Here is a 23,016-nt window from a genome sequence, read left to right as displayed (position 1 = left end):
CACGTCGTCATATGAGCGAAATATTCTCAAGCACGACGATAAACCCAATTTCACCTCACCTTACAATCCGGTGATTGATATCTTCAACGTCAATCCACGCAAAGGGATTATGATGACATACAAACCAGCACATGACCGAAACTATCCACCCGAGTCATTAAGCTGCCTACAACGAGGAGTAGGATGATGGTGGATTCGAACCCGGAAATCCTCTCAGACGAAACGTATTATAACAGATGACGTTATCAGCCTTCAACGATACTTATAATACATATAACACCTATAATAGCTTATATTCGTACCCAGAATCCTAACGGGTCTAGCCTTTCAGATGGATAACATACTGAATAATGCAGTTGTGCTGATGACATCACGGGTGACGTAATGATGTTGCCGTGACAGTATGGGCCTCTGACTGTCATGGACAATATGGACTGTTGTCATTGATATACCACCCTATGGCATTATGGACTCTCCCACAAAACGGTCATGGAGTGAGTGAGTGGTTTTACGCCGCTTTTAGCAATATTCCAGTATGGTCGTATGCCGCTTTTAGCAATATTCCAGGAAAACCACGGCGTGGGACACCAGAATCGGGCTTCCCGTTTTACCAATGTAGGGAATCGAACCCGGGTGTTCGGCGTGACAAGCGAACGCTTTAACCACAAGGCTACCCACCGCTCGTCTTAGATTTAGGATATTTATGTGAAGATACCATCAACAATAAATACAACGATTTTTTGGTTGGTTTGCTGGTATGCTTTATTCATCGATATGACTCACATGGATAAAAATATCGATACATAATATATCGATAAATCGATTTTCACTTATTGCCCAGGAGGACCAATCTGAGCGTTTACCCCAGCGTAGCCACACATCCGGTAGTTGGTCACGCCATTGAATGTATGACCAGCCACCATGTTGGTGGCGGAGCTGTAGCCGTTGTACTCGCCGTAGTTGTCGCTTGTTGGATTGCCGAAGCAGGACATGTACCCGATGTTCCCGCCAACAATGTCGACAATGCCAAGGATGTCGCCGGCGTTCACAGGTATTTGCTCTTGTTGCGGGATGCACCACGTCATCGGACGATCGTCACGACAGCGGACGTTGGTATGACCGACGACGAGGTAGCTGCCGATAGACAATGAGATCGATGCAGTACATTCGGCCTACTGCGTCATCGATAATCTCCAGGGCCTAGATTTTCGAAGCTCTGTCTTAGCGCTAAGATAGTCGTAAGTGCCATACATTAACATTAACTTACGACTATCTGAGTGCTAATTAGTGCTAAGAGAGTTTCGAAAATCTGGACCCAGGCTATACGTTCCGATAAATCTCCACTATACCTCGATGCATCTACGGCTCGAGCCGATGATTTTATTACCACCCTTTGCTGGCTCCGCCTTTTACACAGTAGCCAATCAGATACGCCGTTACAACCGACCTTGCCAACAAAGATGTCAATTATTAGGTAGAGCGGTAGATACATCCAGGGTACCAGTGGAAATTTATCGGATCGAATATCCTGGAGATTATCGAGGATTGTACTCAGGGGCATATCTTTTATTAGTTATTACCATTACTGAATACATTTTTTTGGCTAACGAACATTTGGAAACGTATAACGCTGGACACACATTAAATACATTAATTTGGATGTATATACCATGCTATTCGCGAATACATGCATTTAACAATTAAGCACTAGACAAAAAGACTTGAGAAAAGTATACAAACATCAACGTAGAAATGATGAGTAACATTGAGACACAAAGGCTGAATAATATTATATAATATAGCATAGAGACTTAATAGCATACAGCTCTAAACGAATAAACGCAAAAGGATGTGAAGCTTTAAAACACAAAGGCAGGGAAAATAGATAGAATATATTGATTACAAAGGATAGATAGAATAACGGCACAGATATAGGTCTGGATATGATACAGGTGAGACGGGGCAGAATAACTGCAGAAAAATGACAGGACGGAATATTCGGCAAACATATTGCAGAGGACATTATAAAAATTATACTATATATTGCACAGATATCGGACACTACAGTACGTGCTGTACAAAGAAGATAGGTCAGGGCCGTAGAGAATATTCTTCACAGACATAGGAGAGGACAGAATATCTGCACAAAGATGGGACAGGACAAAATAACTGCACAAAGACGGGACAAGACAGCAGAGAATATTCTTCACAGACATGGGGAGGACAGAATATCTACACAAAGATGGGACATGACAGAATAACTGCACAAAGACGGGACAAGACAGGAGAGAATATTCTTCACAGACATAGGAGAGGACAGAATATCTGCACAAAGACGGGACAAGACAGCAGAGAATATTCTTCACACTAATAGGAGAGGACAGAATAACAGCACAAAGACAAGACAAGATAGCAGGGAATATTCTTCACAGACATAGGGAGGACAGAATGTTCTGAAGAAAAATAGTAATAGACAGAACCAGCAGCCCCAGGGTACCTGAGATTGGGGAACGTTCCACTCCGCCTGAGCACCACAAATCTAATGTCCCCCTCCTTGAGGCAGTAGGTTCTCCAACACTTGACAGTCCCAGAACGCTGTATTGTTGAGTAGTTCGAGGCTCCAAAATAGGTGAAGGGTATATTAGGGGACTGATTTGTTAGAGGTATTGTCGGCATATCGTTGACCCACGACGTTGTTTCTGATATCACTGAAACATGATTAGGAGCGGCATTGGTATTTGTCTTACCATTCGTCTCTTTGAAGACGTTGGTGGTGGTACCAGTAACATGTTCTATTGGCAGGGGTTGATCATTTTTTCAAAACTCCACTGGACACAGGTCCAGTAAACTTTCAAAATCCAATTGACCAAAATTTAATTTCACTTGACCACAATTAACAATTTGGCTTCTTTTGCAAATAACCTTAATCAATTGGTAGCAATTGCATTTCTATTTCATCATCAAAATACATATACCAAGCATCTCAGTAGTTTGGCACTACTGCACTACGGTAAAGTTTAATATATAGTGGATATATACTTGACGGACCGGAGAATTCCACTCGACCCGGGCGTCGGGCATGGTATTTTTCGACCCCTGATTTGGAATGGCGGATTCGACGTAAAGCACTAAATATACTATCTTTAATATGACTACCGAAAAGAAGTATATTTGGGATGATAGATTCGTAGTAAAGGACAAATTCTAGTATTTTCATGAGACTCCACAGACAAAAAGTACTAGAATGTGTACTTTAGTTAAAATATGGAAAACCTAAATACAACATTCTCTATATAAAATTCTTTAGAATAATACCAATAATAATAATAATGAAGAAATAGATATAAATCTATTTCCACTCATTCAATATTCCTGGCAGTATCAATTAATATTGTCGAACATGTTGATATAATTATGCAATACAAGTATCTGAAAATGTTCATTTGATGGATATTTACCTCCACAGGTAGGCTGGCTCCCTGGTCAGCGACCCGTCCAGCCGACAAGCCCTGACCAGATTGCCGGACACAAGGTAGGTGTTGGCGTTGCAGGTGTACACGGCATCTTGACCGGGGAACATCTCGGTGGTAGTGTTCAACAGTACTGTGTTGTCACCTGTGCTGGGGGCGGTCACTGGGCAGGTTATATCTGCGAGTAGTGAGTGAGTGAGTGAGTGAGTGAGTGAGTGAGTATGGTTTTATGCCGCTTTAAGCAAAGTTCCAGCAATATCACGGCGGGGACACCAGTAATGGGCTTCACGCATTGTACCCATGTGGGGAATCGAACCTGGGTCTTCGGCGTGACGAGCGAACGCTTCAACCACTAGGCTGCCCCATCTCCCCGATATCTGCCGGAAAAGACAGAGGATTCAGATTGGATATAAGAGGATGTAATACCCATAGATGTCACATGCATAAAAATATGCATGTTTGATTCCATTTATAGCACACTCGTATCCTAAGGTGAGTTCATTAAATAATACCCGTGAAGATCCGGGTTAGAATTGATCTTCAACAAACCATGCTTGTCGTAAGAGGCGACTAACGGGATCAGGTGGTCAGACTCACTGACTTGGTTCGCACATGTCATCGTATCCCAATTGCGTAGATCGATGTTCATGATGCTTGTCACTGGATTGTTTGGTCCATACTCGATTATTTACAGACCACCGTCATAGAGCTCGAATACTGCTGAGTGTGGCGTTAAACAAACAAAACAAACAAAACCCCTTAATCAAATATAGTATTGCTGTTGTAACACTATATGGTTCAACCGCCTCCGTGGTGTAGTGGTTAGAGCGTCCGCCCGGAGAGCGGAAGGTCGCGGGTTCGATCCCCGACCGCGTCATACCAAAAGACGTTAAAATATGGTACTTGTTGGTCCCTGCCTGGCGCTCGGCATTAATGGGTACAACAAGGACTGGTCGGCTCGGAGTCAGTATAATGTGTCTGAGTGGGGTATTCATGCTTCACTGCGGCATGGTATCTCAGTGGGCTAGCACTATAAAACCAGCTTAAGTCTGGGCTAGTACAAGCAGCCGCACATACACATACACACGCATGCACGTCGTCATATGAGCGAAATATTCTCAAGCACGACGTAAAACCCAATTTCACCTCACCTCACCTATATGGTTCAATTCCTAAATTTCATGCTTCAAATCTTGAAAATTACATTTGCCTGCAAGGTGGATGTTTCGTATTTTCAATTTACACATAAAAACCAACAAAAACATTGATCACACGAAATTTCCACTAAAGTTAGATTCTGCGACCCATATACATGTATTATCATAAGTATGTGTGTAAGAATCAGAACGTGAGAAAAGTCAGTAATGTTTCCACATGTCCATCATAAAACTTATTGAAAGCTGCGCTTGGAACATATTTCAAGGACAACCAATTTGGAGATTTAACTTTAATCCAAGACTAGGTTCAGCAGAAAACTGTTCTGTTAAAGGATCTGTGACTACATACAGGCTGCCCTTCCTGGGACCAACCGTTCGACAAAGCGACATCAGCACTAAGACCCTCGTGACTCCTATTTCTAACCATTATAATATGTAGGCTTAAAGTAGCTTTTTGCTGTCCTCCATGAACCACCTTCGCAAAGCAAACTCATCGCTTAGATTATTAAATGTAAGGCAGTTACTACGGTCTTAATCCTAATAACGCTTTGTGCAAGGTGGTTTCCCATCCAAATTTGATATAATGCACTTAAGGCGTCAGTTCATTTAGTTAATTCAGTTTAGAAAATGTTCATGTAAATATAAAATCCAAAGAAGCAAGATTACTTTAATAAGAATTGGTGAGCTACCCATTTATAAAAAAATATTGGTGGACGAGATGGTATTCCACGTCAACATCGCTTTTGTAAGAAATGTAAATCAAATTATTTAGAGGATGAATTTCATTATCCATATAACGTCCATTAAAGAATTACATTTTAAATACTTTGAAAATATAATTATGTACATTAATGAAGATGTCATGATACATAATCTTCAAAATGATAATCCAACTCATTTACTGTTCATCTCAAATTATGTCAAAGATGCCTTGATTTTGCGCAATTTATTTGTTTGACTGTAAGCAACTCATAAATGTATTTCATATGTTAACTTTGTACGTGGGCCGAAGGCCTTTCTACTGAATAAAAGATCCAATTGATTGAAAATTGAGTTCTGTTTAACGGTTCATTTATTTAACGATGCATGCAACGTTCATCACTTTAAAGATCAAGTATTCAACAGCTACAGTTTTGCGTCATTAACAGTGATCCATACCAACCGTTGAAGTCGCAGTTGCCACAGGTTGCCGGGCAATCGCTGCTGTAGGCACCGTAGAGGCTGCACATGTTTGGTATACCGTTCAGCACAGCACTGCAGTCGTCACGGCGATCTTCACAGACTCTTATCTCTGTACAAAAACACCAGACCCGTTATTTGAAGCCTATATATGTTTGTTATGTCTTTGGAGATTGGCCAGTCAATAACCAGAAGTACTAACCCCACTTGATACCCTTTGTCGTAGGAACAGCGATCTTGGATTTTCAAACACCCCTCTCTCATATGTCACAAGAACATTCATTTACAGAGATCCAGTAATTGGCACTATTGTGTATTTAGTGGTGTTAATTGATGCCAAAGCACATTTATTTAAAAAACCCATGTTCGTGAATATATTAATCAAATATGTAGCAAAACATCTCACAAAGGTTTAGCCTCTATGGTTTGACGCTTAACCTCAACATGCTGACGTTTGAAGTCAGTTCCACATATCATAAAACATATCATAATTTATCTTCGCAACCTGGTTATGTCTGCCAAACGCTTTGCATATTTGTACTTACCACGTGTTATTTTCATAAGACATGTGTGATAAAGCTATCAGATACTGTAAAATTTACGGTGTGATAAATTCGTTATGATGTCATTCTCTGGTAGCCTAATGCACATGTATGACACCATATACGGCGACTTTAGTAACATACATGCTTGTCTTCATATATACTACCTATAACAAGTTTAGACTCACTTAAAACACTCACTATATGTTATGTATATACATGTGGTTACATCGAAATGAATTTCTCCACTAATTTGGGGGAACTAACTGCAAACCTTATGGAGATGAATTGCACGAGGATCATGCGTCAACTTGCTGAAAAGCATGTGCAAATATCGTGCATGTGAACAGCTGCGTTTTGGTGTAAAGTTTTATTAAGAATTCACCAATTTACACTGAGATTCAACATTTACTGAACTCATGACAATAAACTTTTCAATGTTACGAATTTGTTTTACAATACATCAGTTCATGTGTAAACAGTACCCTTAAACTGTATAGAATATTTTGTAAAATCTAGTTTAGATCAGTTGACTGAAGTAAGTGGCTACATTTACACTAGTGAGTCTAAACTTTTGATGGGGAGTATATATCTACACATGGGACTTAATTATCCCCCTCCTAAAACGAGGGAGGAGGCTAATTGAGTGACGGCTATTGTCTCGGGAACGTATCCGCAGGATCATGGTGGCATGAGGAGATATTGTTGGTTCGTCTCTATGATGTGTTATGAGTGACGGCTGTTGTCTCGGGAACGTATCCGCAGGATCATGGTGGCATGAGGAGATATTGTTGGTTCGTCTCTATGATGTGTTATGAGTGACGGCTGTTGCCTCGGGAACGTATCCGCAGGATCATGGTGGCATGAGGAGATATTGTTGGCTCGCCTCTATGATGTGTTATAAGTGACGGCTGTTGCCTCGGCATCCGCAGGCTCATGGTGGCATGAGGAGATATTGTTGGTTCGTCTCTATGATGTGTTATGAGTGACGGCTGTTGCCTCGGGAACGTATCCGCAGGCTCATGGTGGCATGAGGAGATATTGTTGGTTCGTCTCTATGATGTGTTATGAGTGACGGCTGTTGCCTCGGGAACGTATCCGCAGGCTCATGGTGGCATGAGGAGATATTGTTGGCTCGTCTCTATGATGTGTTATGAGTGACGGCTGTTGCCTCGGGAACGTATCCGCAGGATCATGGTGGCATGAGCAGATATTGCTGGTTCGTCTCTATGATGTGTTATAATACGTCCCCGATGCAATTGCACTCATAAACATCACAGAGACTAAGTAACAAGTAGCCAGCGACCTGGTTGAACAGGAAGGTATAACTCATTTGTCAAGTCTGTAATTTTTGGCTGGAGGGACAGCAGCAATAGCAAGCAGTCTACATTATACTCACGCACACACTGTGGCTCGTTTCCAGAGAGGGCGCCACCTGTCTGACAGTTCCTGACAAGATTCCCGCTCTGCAGTGTGTACCCATGGTTACAGCGATACACGACATCAGCAGCCACGGGCACCTGGGGCTCGGAAACCAGCTGGACATGATGGTCAGTCGACGGGCTGGGGACACTACAGGCTCCATCTGAGCAAATAGTTCAACATGGTTACTTCCCGGGTAAACATACTGGTCATATTAAGTTTCATATACCCAAAATAAGGTTGTTGCTTCGCATTGCTAAGGACCCGTGAAGATCCGGGTTAGAATTGATCTCCAGTAACCCATGATTGTCGGAAGAGGCGACTAACGGGATCGGGTGGTCAGGCTCGCTGACTTGGTTGACACATGTCATCGGTTTCCAAATGCGTAGTTCGATGCTCATGCTGTCGATCACTGGATTGTCTGGTCCAGACTCGATTATTGTAAGCTGGAATATTGCTGAGTGTGGCGTAAAACTAAACTCATTCACTCACTTGCATTGTTAAGAATATACTTGGTCACATATAATGCTCTGACTAAAGTCGATGTGCACGCTGTGTATGAGTGAGTGAGTGAGTTTGATTTTACGCCGCTTTTAGCAATATTCCAGCAATATCACGGCGGGGGACACCATAAATGAACTTCACACATTGTGCCCATGTGGGGAATCGAACCCGGGTCTTCGGCGTGACGAGCGAACGCTTTAACCACTAGGCTACCCCACCGCCCCACGCTGTGTATGTGTATGCCTTACATTAGTGTGCAGATGAACTTGTTTTCTTTTCAGGTTATCCATAACAAATAGGTCATAGTCAAATTCAAATTGATCTTGTCACAAATAAAGTCTCAAAAGTGAATTGCTTTTTCATGTATACTTACACATGTATTCTACCCTAAACAAAATTGGTTTGGATCATGATTAATGTGGTGAATATTTCATGCAGTAAAGATAAAATTAAATAAAACTTCGGATAAAATTAAGAAATAAAATATCACATGTTCTATATATTTTTCGTCGTTCGGGATACAACAGTGTCTTCAACCTACCCAGACACTTTGGTAGGGGGCCTCCCAGGTTACCGTCCGGCTGACACTGCATCCTTAGCTGACCAGACACCACGTGACCAACGGTGCACTCATACACAGCGTATGATCCGATTGAAACTTGTGCTGCCGATACACGCCGAGTGTTATCTTCCTGTAAAGGCTGGGGTACGTCACACTTCGTTTCTGTTGGAAGAGATCATTGGATAGATAATAATGTAATCATATGTGAATACACACAGGGTACATGGGATCATGGTACAGTCGTGTTCATAAGGCTCATCACCAGTTTGCTCCCTTGTCACACAAGGTTCAATTTAACTACTACAATAGTTTCAACTTGGGTTTGTTTGTTGTTTAACGCCATAGGCAGCAATATTACAGCTATATGGTGGCGGCCTGAAACTAATCTAGCAATCTAGTGATCAATATCATGAGCATCGATACGATGACATGTGTCAACCAGGTCCGGAGAGCCTGAACACCCTATCCCATTGGTTACTGAAGACCAATTCTAATCCGGATCTTCATCTTGGGAACAAATTATATCAATAATCATTTCTTTGTGAACAAAACGAAAAAATTTACATCACAAATATCATTGGATAGATAATGATGTAATCATATGTGAATACAAACAGGGTACATGGGATCATTAGGCTCATCACCAGTTTGCCCCCTTAGTCCCCTTGACAACGACTTGGACATCTCACAGGAAGTGCTGCCTAGTCAAAGCCACCAAGAACATTTTGGAGAAAGCATGAAAAGTTTGGCCTTCTGCATTACCCAGGGTGTGAGAAGAACTGTGTGTCTGGCGACATGTTATTGTGAGTGAGTTTGATTTTACGCCGCTTTTAGCAATATTCCAGCAATATCACGGCGGGGGACACCAGAAATAGACTTCACACATTGTACCCATGTGGGGAATCGAACCCTGGTCTTCGGCGTGACCAGCGAATCTTTAACCACTAGGCTATCCCCCCGCCCCCGCGACATGTCATATTTGGGATGACACTTTCTCAGTTAAGTACAGATTCTTGTGCACGTTGGGTTGAGTCCCATCCGGGATTCAACTCCATCTTGTCGGCGCGAGACACTCTAGCGCCAGCACATAGAGTCAGCGGTCTGCAACCAGCCACCCAGCTTCCATAAAAATGGAAATCTGACAACTGGTCGTCCATATAATGCACTTTGTAGAGGCTACCAAGTTTAGTTCGTTATAACCGTATTTCGATATACACATTTCGACCAAAGTGGATGGGACCCCAAAACAATTCGTTATATCCGTTCGTTTTAAATGCCGTTTGCTGTACTTCAGGAAGTGTATTTACTGGGTTTCTGTTTAAAACCTTTCTAGAAAACCGTTCTAGTTTCCGCGCTGTGGAAACGTTCAACGTTTTGTCCAGAGCCGGATACTGCTCAAAGTAGTGTTTGTGTGAACAAAATTCCCCTCAATGGTTAATCCCATGTATTGTCTGGTCGATGTTGACAATTCTGTTTTTCATTTATTTACTAGTACGTCTGTTCATATCTTATATAATGCATGTCTTATCATCCATGTTATTACCATCTCCTGCAACAAAACCTTGTCAATATCTTGACGGCATATTGATTTTCACAGCGTACTTGTACTGTAAATATTGTCCCAAGACCTTAAAGATTTGGCTGAGAAGAGATTCTGTAGTACTGTCATAGTGCAAACAACTTGAATACATTTCTGAGACTTCGTTTGGTAAAAATAACTAATTGCTTTATATGTTATGTCGATATGACCTACAATTCCATCTCCTTTGTCTGTTTTTTCATAAACAGAGTAACAAAATCGGCATTTTCCCGGTAATTATAATCCACTTCCGGTCTGGACTCGTAAGTCCTTGTTCAATCTAAACTGAGGGGCAAAAGAAACGTCCCCAAAGTAAAATTGTAAAAAACATTTCTTCTGTTTTCGTTATGATGGAAATTTATTTAGGAACACATCTCCCGAACGCATCCCCGCGTCTCACAGAAAGGAAATCCACGTGGAGTTTTTTGTAAGCATGAAAATTGCTTTTATTCACGTTTTTTGCATGCTTCTGTGGAAATATACCCGTATGAGAGTACAGTATAAAAATTATGCTCGACTGTTCGAATTCATCACTTCAATACGTTGGACACAAAGAACATGCCTCGACTCACGGCAGAACAGAGAGAACGAGCTATTGGGATGTTGCAGCTAGGTGCTTCTCACAGTCACGTTGCAAGAATCATGGGTTGCAGCAAGAAAACCATCACCAGACTGATGACACGCTTCAGAACAACAGGTCGGACTGCAGACAGGCCTAGGACAGGGAGACCACCCATAACCACCCCTCAGGAAGACCGCCATTTACGGGTGCTTCACTTGCGCAACAGATTCCTGACTGTGACGTCATCAGCAACAACCAGCCTTACCCATCCAGTCAGTAGAAGGACCATATCCAGACGACTCCGCCGATTCGGTATCAGAGCCTACAGACCATTCCGGGGCGTGACGTTAACGCGTGAACATCGACGTCGTCGATTGGCTTGGGCACGTAGAGTTCGGCAGTGGCAGCCGCGGAACTGGCGCCGGGTACTCTTCAGTGACGAGAGTCGCTTCCAGTTGAACAAAGCTGATGGTCGGGTACGAGTCTACAGACGTCGGAACGAACGCACAGCACGTTGTTGCGTTCCGGAAGTTGAGACGTTTGGCGGCGGTAGTGTGATGGTGTGGGGTGAAAATTTGTGGCGAGAGGAAGACTGACTTGTTGGTGATAGAGGGAAACCTGAATGCCCGTCGATACATTGATGTTGTTTTACGACCTGTCGTGTTACCCTTCCTCCAGCAGAATCGAGGCGTGTTGTTTCAGCAGGATAACGCTACTCCCCACACTGCTGTTGTTACCCGGAACTTCCTGAACAACAACAACGTAAACGTCGTTCCTTGGCCAGCAAGATCCCCCGATTTATCACCTATTGAGCACCTATGGGATCATCTCGGCCGTCAGGTGAAGCAACGTCAACATCCCCCACAGACAAGAAACGCTTTGGCTCAAGCTCTACAGGAAGAATGGCGTCGCATCCCACATCACGTGATCAGACGTCTTGTGCACTCTGCACGACGTCGTGTGGCAGCATGTATCGCTGCAAGAGGTGGACACACTCGCTACTGAGGAGTTGGACACTCAAAGACACTCTGTCAGTACTGATGTGCATGTGTTGTCATGATCGAAAACCGGACATTTGAACCTCCTGTGAAAAACGTCACAAAAACTCTACTTACAGCAAATTGTTTCAATTGTTCTGTAATGACAGTCTGCATAATATGTTCAAAAATTATATCAAACATTTCAACATTGAATTGCACGTGTTTGTATCATTTTATGATACAAAAATGATCGGGGACGTTTCTTTTCCCCTCAGTTTATTAATGTCACAACCTTGCACCGGAAGTGACGTTGATACCTGTCTGGGCAATGGCCTTGACCCACGTTAGGTAATATATTTATGTACAAAAACATAATCGACATGGTCAAACAGAGACCGGTCCATATCATCTGCAGGTGAGGATAGATTTGTCATGACATTGGCTACGACCGCCGCCCAAAACCAACTACGTCGACAATGACGTATCACCGACCGACTTGTGCTTAAATGTCAGGGGAGGTGTGGTAGCCTAATGGTTAAAGCGTCTGCTCGTCACGCTGAAGACCCGGGTTCGATTCCCCACATGAATACAATGTGTGAAGCCTATTTCTGGTGTCCCCCGTCGTGATATTGCTGTAATATTGCTAAAAGTGGCGTAAAACCATACTACCTCACTCATTCAAACTTAAGTGTCGGGGCTGGTCTAAGGTCTGGAATCATTGGCCAAGTTTACAATTTGGATTTCTTTATGTAATATCCAAGTTTTAATGAAGAATGATCACAATGTTTATAGATATACAACTTCCTTTATTATGTGAAAGGCGACGTTTCGACATAAATTCTAATGTCGTTGTCAAGCAAGTAATGCTTGACAACTTGCTTGACAACGACATTAGAATCCATGTCGAAACGTCCCCTTTCACAGAATAAAGAAGTTGTATATCCATTAAAATTGTCATCATTCTTCATCCCCTCAACTTCTGAAATGCACATCAAAGAAGTCAAGTTTTAAATGTATATTTTTTACCTGTCACTTCAATTTAAAATTATCATTGACCCCATCAGATTCTCATAAAGCGCCGCGAGCAATCACTTAATGTTTTAAGATGACTTATGATTATTATTTCGTCAACTATAACTATGCAGCATACTGACCTGTACACACAGGAGGATTCCCCAGCAATGACCCATCAGAGCTGCACGTCCTCTCCAAGTCTCCATCGGTCAGAGTGAACCCTTGTAAACAGCTGTAGTAGGCCTGTGTACCCACGTCCACGAGGGCGGGGGACTCGCGGATGACGTTACTGGCTGGGGAGGGCAGGGTGGCGCTGCACTGGATTTCTGGAACAAAGGTTAGACTGTAAAGTAAGAATGCAATCAGGAACCGTTGTGTCGAACTCTGATATGTCACGGTTGTCTCGAAGTAAAAGCTTGGTCCCAACGTTTTCCTTTTTAGTAATCATTTTGTGTATGTGTCGAACCTTTGATAACTCGAAGTGTTTTTGTATATCCATTCAACTTCGGGCCAATATTTTTTAAGTATAGGAGAAAACACGCCCCCTCGGTTTTGGTAGATTTCCCTCCTCCCAAGGTTTTACATTCTCTACCAAAACCGAGGGGAAGTGTTTTCCCTAACATATAAACCTTCAATGATGGATAATTATAATATAGATGATCATTTAATGAAGCTACAATAACTGAAGCGCAAGTAAAATCAATTTAATGACAGTAACCATAAATAGATAATTCAAGCCTAACGTCCTCGTCGGCTCGTTGGCCGTGAGGTAGAGCGTACGCTTTATTAACCTTGCTTTTTGCTTTAGAAAACGTTTGCACTTTGAAATTCATCTTGGACGATATTTTTCAATTTATTGCAAACACTCATGTATCATTTGAATGTTGATGTTCATATAGAGTTAGGAAAAAATAATTACAAAAAGTAAAACTTGGGAAGAGGTCTTACTTACAAAAAGTAGAACCTGAGAGCAAACAAAAACCTCAATTGCGGTTATTCCAGGAAAACAAGAGATGCTTAATATAGTGAGAACCACATTTCAGGTTTATATCTGTAGAGTAAACCCTTGGTAGAGTTTCTGATGAACTTGATGAAGTTGATGAAGCTTCTGGAGTCTTTTGCTTCGTTAAAAAAGGGGAGCGAACTCTTGCCTCTCATATGAAATTACAGAAAATAACAGTTGTGTGGAGATCTTTCTTACCCTGTAAAATCAACCTATTTTGGAAAGTTGACCATTGTTGCAGTGAGGTGAATATTATCATCTATAATCGATACTTTTGTATTATACTACCTCTGCATTTGTACTGTCACTCTATTGTGTACTGACACTGTGATACCTTTGTAGTTTTTTTGTTTTTTTTAATAAATACATTTTTATTAATTATTGTTAAAACAGTTATTGTTACATTTTTTCAACACGTAACTCTGAGTATGTAAATTAATTTCTCTTTGAAATCATCACGAAGTTACCTACACAAAGTGTTTATTTTTTAAAGATATTTACCTGACTAGGTTAATTATTTTATCTTTTAACGTTTCATTAAGTTACCTCCACAAGATTCAGTTACATAGCTAATCCCTAATTAGCTAGGGTTAATCCATTCTATCAGATAGGGGAGTATGATGTGTTTTCTTTGTTAATTACCTACTCCACTGTCTCACAACTGGGAGTCTCACAATTGGGTTTACTTGTGTGTTATTTGTAGTTATTTGTGTTAATTTGTACACTTAGTTAATTTTAGTACATAATTGTTAATCATATCCCATATCTTTGTTTGTTGTTTTCACACAAGGTTCAATTTAACTACTACATTAGTTTCAACTTTGTTTGTTTGTTGTTTAACGTCACACTCAGCAATATTACAGCTATATGGTGGCGGTCTGAAAGTGATCAAAGTCATGAGCATCGATACGATGACATGTGTCAACCAGTTCAGGGAGCCTGACCACCCGATCCCGTTAGTCGCCTCTTACGACAAGCCTGGGTTACTGAAGACCAATTTTAATCCGGATCTTCATCTTGGGAATCAATTTATATCAATAATCATTTCTTTGTGAACAAAACGAAAAAATACACTTCACAAATATCGAATCTATCTCTACGACTCACACTTGACGTTATGTAACTTGATGACATATTAGCAAAAACAAATCCAGTAGTGTAACCCTTTTTAAACACTCAACTACTTTATCAATAAATATGGCACTGGGTGCTTAAAAAATTACTGTTGAGATATATTACATTTCAAAAGTAAGTTCCCCAAGTTTCGCGAAACCTTTCCGTCTCTTCTCCGGCACGACCGCGGTGTCAGCGAACCACTTTTTAGGCGATCACGCGAAGCTACTGCGTCAAGGGCGCAACGCCCCGGAGTCACTGTTCCGCTTTAACAGTCATGCTGTCACATGCGCGGTTTTACTTTATTACTTTCGATATGCGTGGATTTAGCATTCTTGGGTTATCACACTTACATAGATATTAATCTATATTAATATTAATCTATTCATACTACTGATTCGCACGTGAAGATCCGGGTTAGAATTGATCTTCTGCAAGCCGATCTTGTCGTAAAAGGGGATCGAGTGGTCTGGCTCGCTGATACGGTTCATGATTGTCATCGTATATCAGTTAGGTAAATAGAAACTCATGCTGTTGATCACTCGATCGTCGGGTCCAGACTCGATTATTTGCAGACCATATAACCAGAATACTGCGGAGTGCGACGTTAAACAGCAAACAAACAAGCAAAAACAAACAAACAAGCAAAAGGTAGAGGAGAAGAAGATGGGTGGGTGAGGTTGGCCCAGACGTGTGAGCCGCCGGAATTTGCTGTGCAAAGTTACGTCCCTTATGCGGGCCAGGAACCTGTGTTCCATTTTAGCAAAGCTCAATTGCACAAGTCCACTAGGAACGTACTCGTGTGCTCGTGCCGGGCGTTGGGGTAGCCTAGTAGATAAAGCGTTCGCTCGTCACGCCGAAGACCCGGGTTCGAATACCCACATGGGTACAATGTGTGAAGCCCATTTCTTATGTCCCCCGCCGTGATATTGCTGGAATATCGCTAAAAACGGCGTAAAACTAAACTCACTCACTCACTGTGTGGTCCTGCATAATAATGTGTATGTTCATCACGATTGGATGCCGTGTTCCGATGAACAGCAAGGTATTATAAACTTACACCTCCGCAGCACCTACACTCAGAACAATAGCTTTCTTTTTACTTGCATAGAATCCAATATGTTTGATAATAGGTTGTTTCGTTACTGAACTGTACTGACTTATCGACAGCCATTGCTATGGCTTTTATAGACTGATGTTTTCATATGCACTTTTTCTGTTTGAAAAGGCTATAATATTTATAAAAATACAATAAAAAGAATGATCCATCTCTTACCAATCAGAACCAAAGATTCTTCAATTCCATCGTGGAACGCATGTTTAAGAATTCCGGTTCCAATAGGTCAATATTCTTTAATTTTACTTCCTGGTTGCCATACAAGGGTCAACCAGTCGTATCCTATTAGTAATGCACTAAGAATTGATTTGTATATACTAGTCAAGGTGCCAATCAATATTTTGATTAATCACTGACATAAACCGAGGTGCAAAAGAAACTATACCTCTCTGCTGATTTATCATGTGTTCGATTTACAATTGGATGATTAAATTATCGATATTATTAACAAATCACTGTACTGGTGCTATGTCAACTGTTGGTCGTTGTTGACAATATATGCACGTATTTTCGAGGCATGCTTCTGATGAGTGGACCAAATGTCATGATCATCACCACTATCCGTGAGACCAGACCCGTGAAGATCCGGGTTAGAATTGGTCGTCAGCAACCCATGCTTGTCGTAAGAGGTGAGTAACGAGATCGGGCGGTCGAGCTCGCTGACTTGGTTGATACATGTCATCGTATCCCAATATTGCCGATGTGACGTTAAATAATAACTCACTCACTCATCGTATCCCATTTGTGTATATCGATGCTCATGCTGTTGATCAATGGATTGTGTGGTCCAGACTGGATTATTTATAGATAAACTCACGGGCGAAAGGAACGTCACCTCGCTTTTTTAACATGTCACAAAACAACAAACTCAGATTTTGGAAATTTAACAATCATATTTGGAAAATTAATGGAGTTACAACATTTTGAATGATGAAAGTGTGAACTACAGAAATGAATAATCACTTAGTGCACGATAACATTTTAAAGATAAAAAATCCTTTTGGTGACGTTTCTTTCGCCCGCGAGTTTATATATACTCATGCCAATAATGGCTGTCTCCCCACCCTCCCCACCCTGACCCCACACCATACCCTCTCCAATTAAAAAAAGGAAGGGGTGACAACCATTATTGGCATGAGTATACTTTACTATATGGTGCTGGACTTTGACGTTGACGTACACTTCTGACGATGACGTCTCATACGCTTTTAGTGGGGTAAAGGTCAGGGCGGAGTACTGGTTATGGCATGACATGGACGTTTCGCTGTTGGAGGAACTAGGCCACAAACATGGCACAATGAGAACGTTAATCATAATGATAACGATAATGATAAGTGCATTTATAATGCGATTAACTCAATTCACTAGATGGATGCTAATAGCGCTGACAATCTGACTATTATTACCCCGGATAAACCAACCTGTCAGTGAGTTGCTAGGTTATTAGTCACATGACTTATTCCACCGGGTACCCAGTTTCTTCTGTATTTTCACACTGGGGCATCGGAAATGGTATTCAGATGTATCCATGTGGGAGATCGAACCTGCGTTTTCGGAGTGACGAGCAAACACTTCAGCCACTTGGCTAGCCAACCACCCCTCTCAGTCATTTAAGTCGAGAGCGAACCAGGATTCCACGTAAAATAACCCCAAAGTTGATTATCCCAGTGCTGACGTTCCCAACACCGCTGACGTCTCGGATTCAAATGATGTGCGTTTAGACGTCATGCACGTCAGTGTCATTGCTGTGTCAAATCGCACCGTCTCCACAATAACTCTTACGCCAATTGCATGTTGGAAACAGTCCCATCTGAGATGCAGCTTGCCACTAATTTATTCACGCCAGCAAGGAACAATAAACATATTTAAACCTTACGCTAATCGAGTCTTTAAATCACTATTTGCGTGTTAACATCTTACAGTCAGCAATAAAAAAACACCACAACACTAAATACATATTTTATAAATCAGAGGAATTACATTTATCTGTTTGAACGAAGAAAATTAATAACCGCTGTTTATGAAACAAACATTCGTTCATTAACCAAAATGATGGGCATGTTTGCTTTTCAGAGATCGATTATCGTGAAATCACAGCAATTTGAAGGAGTCAAAGAAGTTTGCATCTGTTGACAGATCGTGATCAATATATACCGTGTACACAAAATGAAAACCAGTGGTACTTAGGTAAAGGGCGTTGGGGTAGCTTAGTGGTTACAGCGTTCGCTACTCTCGCACATGTTCGGGTTTAGTTCTCCACTAACAACACGGTTTTTAATGGACATGAAGATGTTCTTTCAAAAAAAAGAGAAGATTTTAAGCTGTTTCTGTCACATGTCAGTCAGTTTTTAAATTTTGATTTTTCTGGCAAAGTCGCGTTCTGATAGGCAATTTAAACCTAGCAGCGTAGCAAATCAAGGACGGGTACTTCGAGATAGCGAGAACTATGAGAAGCGATCGATGGGGTTGTGCTGGATTTATGACCGTGAACAGTAGTGTTGAACGTCAAACACTGTTGTGTCGAAGTTGAAATGACCTAAGTAAATACTTCGAGTTAACAGATGTTCGACACAACCGAAACTTATATACTGGACAAAAATAGTTAGGGATATATGTAAATTTTGAAATTTTGAATAATGATTTATTTATTCATTGACACACTGATAAAGTATCAATCATAAAAATATAAATATCCCTAACTTATTTTGTCCAGTATATGTATAAATACAAATATGAAAAGCCAAGCTTTCGTTTACTTCGAGACAACCATGTTCGACACAGTGGTATTTGCCTGTATGTCACGGCGTGTAAGTTTTATATCTGAGGATACCCGAATCGAGGCAGTTTACAAACTTGAGGGACGGTGGGGTAGCCTAGTGGTTAAAGCGTTCACTCGTCACGCCGAAGACCCGGGTTCGATTCCCCACATGGGAACAATGTGTGAAGCCTTTTTTCTGGTGTCCCCTGCCGTACTATTGCTGGAAAATGGCTAAAAGCGGCGTTAAACTGAACTCACTCACTTACAAACTTGACGTGACCCACGAGCAATGGTATTGCTGATAAACCTAGAAACATGATCAGAGCGAATCGGGATCTGAACCTACAATCACAGGCTTCTGATACGCCTAAAGGACGCAGCTCCGAATAGCGATATGTCCCCCCTCAGACTGAGCCACTCCTGTTCCCAGAAATACAGTCAAACATTGGAACAGAGGTTAATGGGATCTACGTAAATACTTCGAGATATCCCAGGTTCGACAAAGCCGCAATATGGTGACAAAGAAGGAACAAGGAATACGAATACAACCCCCCCAAAAATTAATTAGGAATACGCATATAAGTTTTGACTTCGAGAGAACCGTATGTTCGACACATCCAAATTCGACTCAACGGGGTTTGAGTATATTGCTGATTGCTGTATAAAATACAAGAAAACACCAAAGGCAAGCTTACCCTCACACCTGGGTGCTGTCCCTGTGAGAACCGCCTCCTGGGTACATACTCGAGAAAGATCCCCCACCAGGAGGGTGCAGCCAGGGAGACACGTGTAGGTCACGACTTCGTTATAAGCGACCTTCGACCCAGAGTCCGTCTCTGCATTGTCACAAGGCTTCGGTACAGGAACGTCACATTGGATGGCTGTATTCAGAAGAAGTAACAGTGACGATATAATATTTCCGTGACTTATGTCATCACGCTTATAAGGTTTTGTTAATTTCTGATTTTTTAAAGTAAATATTCCTTCATTTACTGTTAGTTAATACCAATATGTATTACTGACATGGATTCGTGATTTATCGTGACTTATTAAACATATTTCAGTATTTCAGTAAATTTCAATACTTCGTTATAAACGTATAATCCAGTGTTTTTGTGTATACAGTCATTCATCGAATGTCGATCAATCAATTAGTCAATCACCGTTGTGTAAATATACTCATGACAATAATGGTTGTCACCCCCCTCCCAACCCAACCCACCACACACACACACCCCACATCCCCTCTCCAATTAAAAAAATTGAAGGTGGTGACAACCATTATTGGCATGAGTATACTTCGATTTATCTGAAGTTCGACACATGAATAAATAGCGAATACGAAAAAATGAATGGATAGCAAAGTGCCATTTGAAACACGTTCAAATATCAACATTATGAAATGATATATAAAATCATAGGCGATCAATTGACATACAATATTCACATTCGGAAAATGGTACTACGAAGATAAATCGTGTTTTATTAACATAGTTTGCAGATTTTATGAGCGCTTGGAGGAATTATAATCTCACACTGTTATATAAATCACTGCACGGCATCTCCTTGGACAAGAACGGATAAGACGCCGGATTCTTTCCTGGGAATGGCTCTCCACTCCTCCTGCAGTGCAACGGCGAGCTGTTGCAGCGTCTGTGGCGGCGGCTGACGTTGACGTACGCGTCGATCCAGAGTATCCCACAGGTGTTCAATAGGGTTGAGGTCTGGTGATTTAGAGGGTCATGGCAAGACACTGACGTTGGAATTCTGCAGAAAGTTCATTGTTGCACGTGCAGTATGAGGCCGGGCGTTGTCCTGTTGAAAAATCTGTGTCTGTTGGTCAATAATCGGGAGAAGGTGAAGCTCTAACACGTGGTTGATGTAACGTTGGGCTGTCAGGTTCCTGGAACGATCACCAAGTCTGATTTCTGGTTGTATGAGATGGTTCCCCAAACCATGACGCTTTCTCCGCCAAATCTGTCCACCTGTCGGACGCAGATGGGCGCAAAACGTTTATGACGTCTCCTATACAGACGCTGTCTTCCGTCGTGACGTTGCAAAAGAAAACGTGATTCATCAGAAAACCAGATTCGCCTCCAGTTTTGTAAAGTCCGTATCCTTACGTTGTTGCACCACCTGAGTCGTCGGCGTCGATGTAGGGGGCGTAGTACAGGTCCAACAACTGGTCTACAGGCACGTAAACCCGCTTCTTTCAGACGGTTCCTAATCGTTTGAGCTGACACTCTCCTCAAACCTGGTATTTGTGTGGCAGTCACGGTTGGTAGGGCATGCCGATTACGCAGGTGATGGACCCGGATGTACCGATCTTGAAGGGGGGGTCGTGATTCTTGGCCTTCCACTTCTCGGGCGATCGTTGGTCAAATTGAAGTTGTTGTAGCGGCTCCAAAGTCGGGATATCGTTGTTTTGTGAACATTTAGGTGCCGTGCAACAGTTCCAAAACTTTCTCCGGCTTGAACACGACCAATGGCGATATTTCGGTCGGCAGCACTCAATCGTGGCATTTTTAACACAGCTTTTCGGCGACAAATGAATGAATATAATACGGAAGCACATGGGCTTTTATACACCCCTACATTAACTGCCATTTTCATGATTTGCATGTGTTTTTTTTGTGCGAAGTCACCATGAGGGTCATTTCATGCGTTGTGACGGAATAAGCAATAAAATACACTTATGCGTACAAATGCAGTTGTTTGGATGGTAATCTTCATTAATTACGTGTATCATTTCAATACATTCGAATAAAATTTAGTTTGGAAGCAATAACTTCATTCAAACGAATTTTTCATATCTGAGGACAGGGGTTGCGTTTCTTTTTTGACAGAGTTTATTTACAAAATCTTCCCACAAAACTGCTAGTATCTATCTACCAGAGAAAATTCCAACTTGATGTAATGACGTCTTATGGATACGAACTTATTTTTACTTTTTAACACGTCGTTTCAGAGCTAATTCTTGCTCCTTCATCAGATGATATTCTTTATCATGACGTCACATCTGATGAAGGAGCAAGAATTAGCTCTGAAACGTCGTGATGAAAATTAAAGAGGTTCATATCCATAAAACTTGTCATATATTCATGGTAGTCTAACGTCTTAGTGCCTTTAAAGAACTTTGTTTTGTTTTTGCATTTCACTGATACTTAAAAATCGAAGGTTTTATTTTAAACACGCAAAAAAAGCAGAAACAACTCCCTGCCTACATAAAAATTTGAAAAGAAGAATTAAGATTGACAGTAACACAAGAACAACAAAATACAAATAATAGGAAAAAAACTCACGTCTACATATAGGTGGAAATCCGAGAAGCGATCCCTCTCCAGAACACACCCTGACCAAGTTACCCGTGTCAAGGGTGTGCCCCTCCTTGCACGTGTACATTACGGCGGTGTTGACGGCAATCTCAGTCGTGGCAGAGTATTCAACGTTGTCTTCAGGCGCAGGGACTGGAACGGTACACGACATCTCCGTCCGAAGCGTGCCAACTGAAGAATAACGTGCAAGAGGTTTTGTTAATGAGATGCTAGATACAGTAAACACCTCTGTGTCGAAGATGACGGGACCTACGCAAATACGAGGTATTCAAGGCTCGACACAGTCTACAGTTACGAATACACATGCAATAGTAAGGGATCAAACCTTTTCTTCGAAACAAAACATGTTCGAGACAAACATAAGTTCGACTCATCCGAGTTCGACACAACGGTGTGTGGTTGTAAGTGGGTTAAAATGGTAAAATCATGCTCGTGTTTATTGTATTATAATATTCACCAACGTTTGATTACATTTAAAGGTGGTCATGGATTTTAATCGTTGGTTAAATGTATTGTATGAAATGTAATGTAATGTATAGTTTTGTATGTATTTTACATGATTTGCGGTTATCATGCAAATAAACTGTTGGTTAAGAACGTTATAAATGTGGTCGGATGATCGGGATAATCCGCTTCCTAATGAGTGAGTGAGTGAATTTAGCTTTATGCAGCTTTACCAATATTCCAGCAATATCACGGCGGGGGACACCAGAAATGCT

The 23,016-nt window shown here is 41.5% G+C and overlaps 1 protein-coding gene across 1 annotated transcript; it reads right to left on the bottom strand.

Moving 5' to 3' along the window:
• Positions 1-742: 742 nt before the first annotated feature.
• Positions 743-22,373, bottom strand: LOC124273770 (sushi, von Willebrand factor type A, EGF and pentraxin domain-containing protein 1-like). The gene is made up of 9 exons (XM_046709078.1): positions 22,265-22,373; positions 19,658-19,843; positions 13,112-13,297; positions 8,816-8,998; positions 7,748-7,933; positions 5,790-5,918; positions 3,459-3,648; positions 2,498-2,708; positions 743-1,134 (listed from the first exon to the last, which is right to left on the bottom strand). Exons 1-8 carry the CDS (start codon positions 22,362-22,364, stop codon positions 2,642-2,644), a joined length of 1,227 nt encoding a protein of 408 aa, XP_046565034.1. The 5' UTR covers positions 22,365-22,373; the 3' UTR covers positions 743-1,134; positions 2,498-2,641.
• Positions 22,374-23,016: the final 643 nt, after the last annotated feature.

The sequence above is a fragment of the Haliotis rubra genome, unplaced genomic scaffold (genome assembly GCF_003918875.1).
Source record: "Haliotis rubra isolate DU_JTF1 unplaced genomic scaffold, ASM391887v1 Scf184, whole genome shotgun sequence".
In the NCBI taxonomy this organism is placed as follows: domain Eukaryota; kingdom Metazoa; phylum Mollusca; class Gastropoda; order Lepetellida; family Haliotidae; genus Haliotis; species Haliotis rubra.
The sequence above is the reverse complement of the archived record's forward strand: the minus strand, read 5'-3'. Positions and strand labels throughout refer to the sequence as shown.

What these genes read in the sequence shown, in the direction of transcription:
- LOC124273770 (XM_046709078.1), bottom strand. Translation starts at nt 22,364, where the DNA reads ATGTACACGTGCAAGGAGGGGCACACCCTTGACACGGGTAACTTGGTC. An exon ending in AAACGAGCCACAGTGTGTGC is followed by an intron (nt 5,919 to 7,747) that starts GTGAGTATAATG and finishes GTTTTTGTACAG; the next exon opens with AGATAAGAGTCTGTGAAGAT. An exon ending in GAGCCAGCCTACCTGTGGAG is followed by an intron (nt 2,709 to 3,458) that starts GTAAATATCCAT and finishes ATCATGTTTCAG; the next exon opens with TGATATCAGAAACAACGTCG.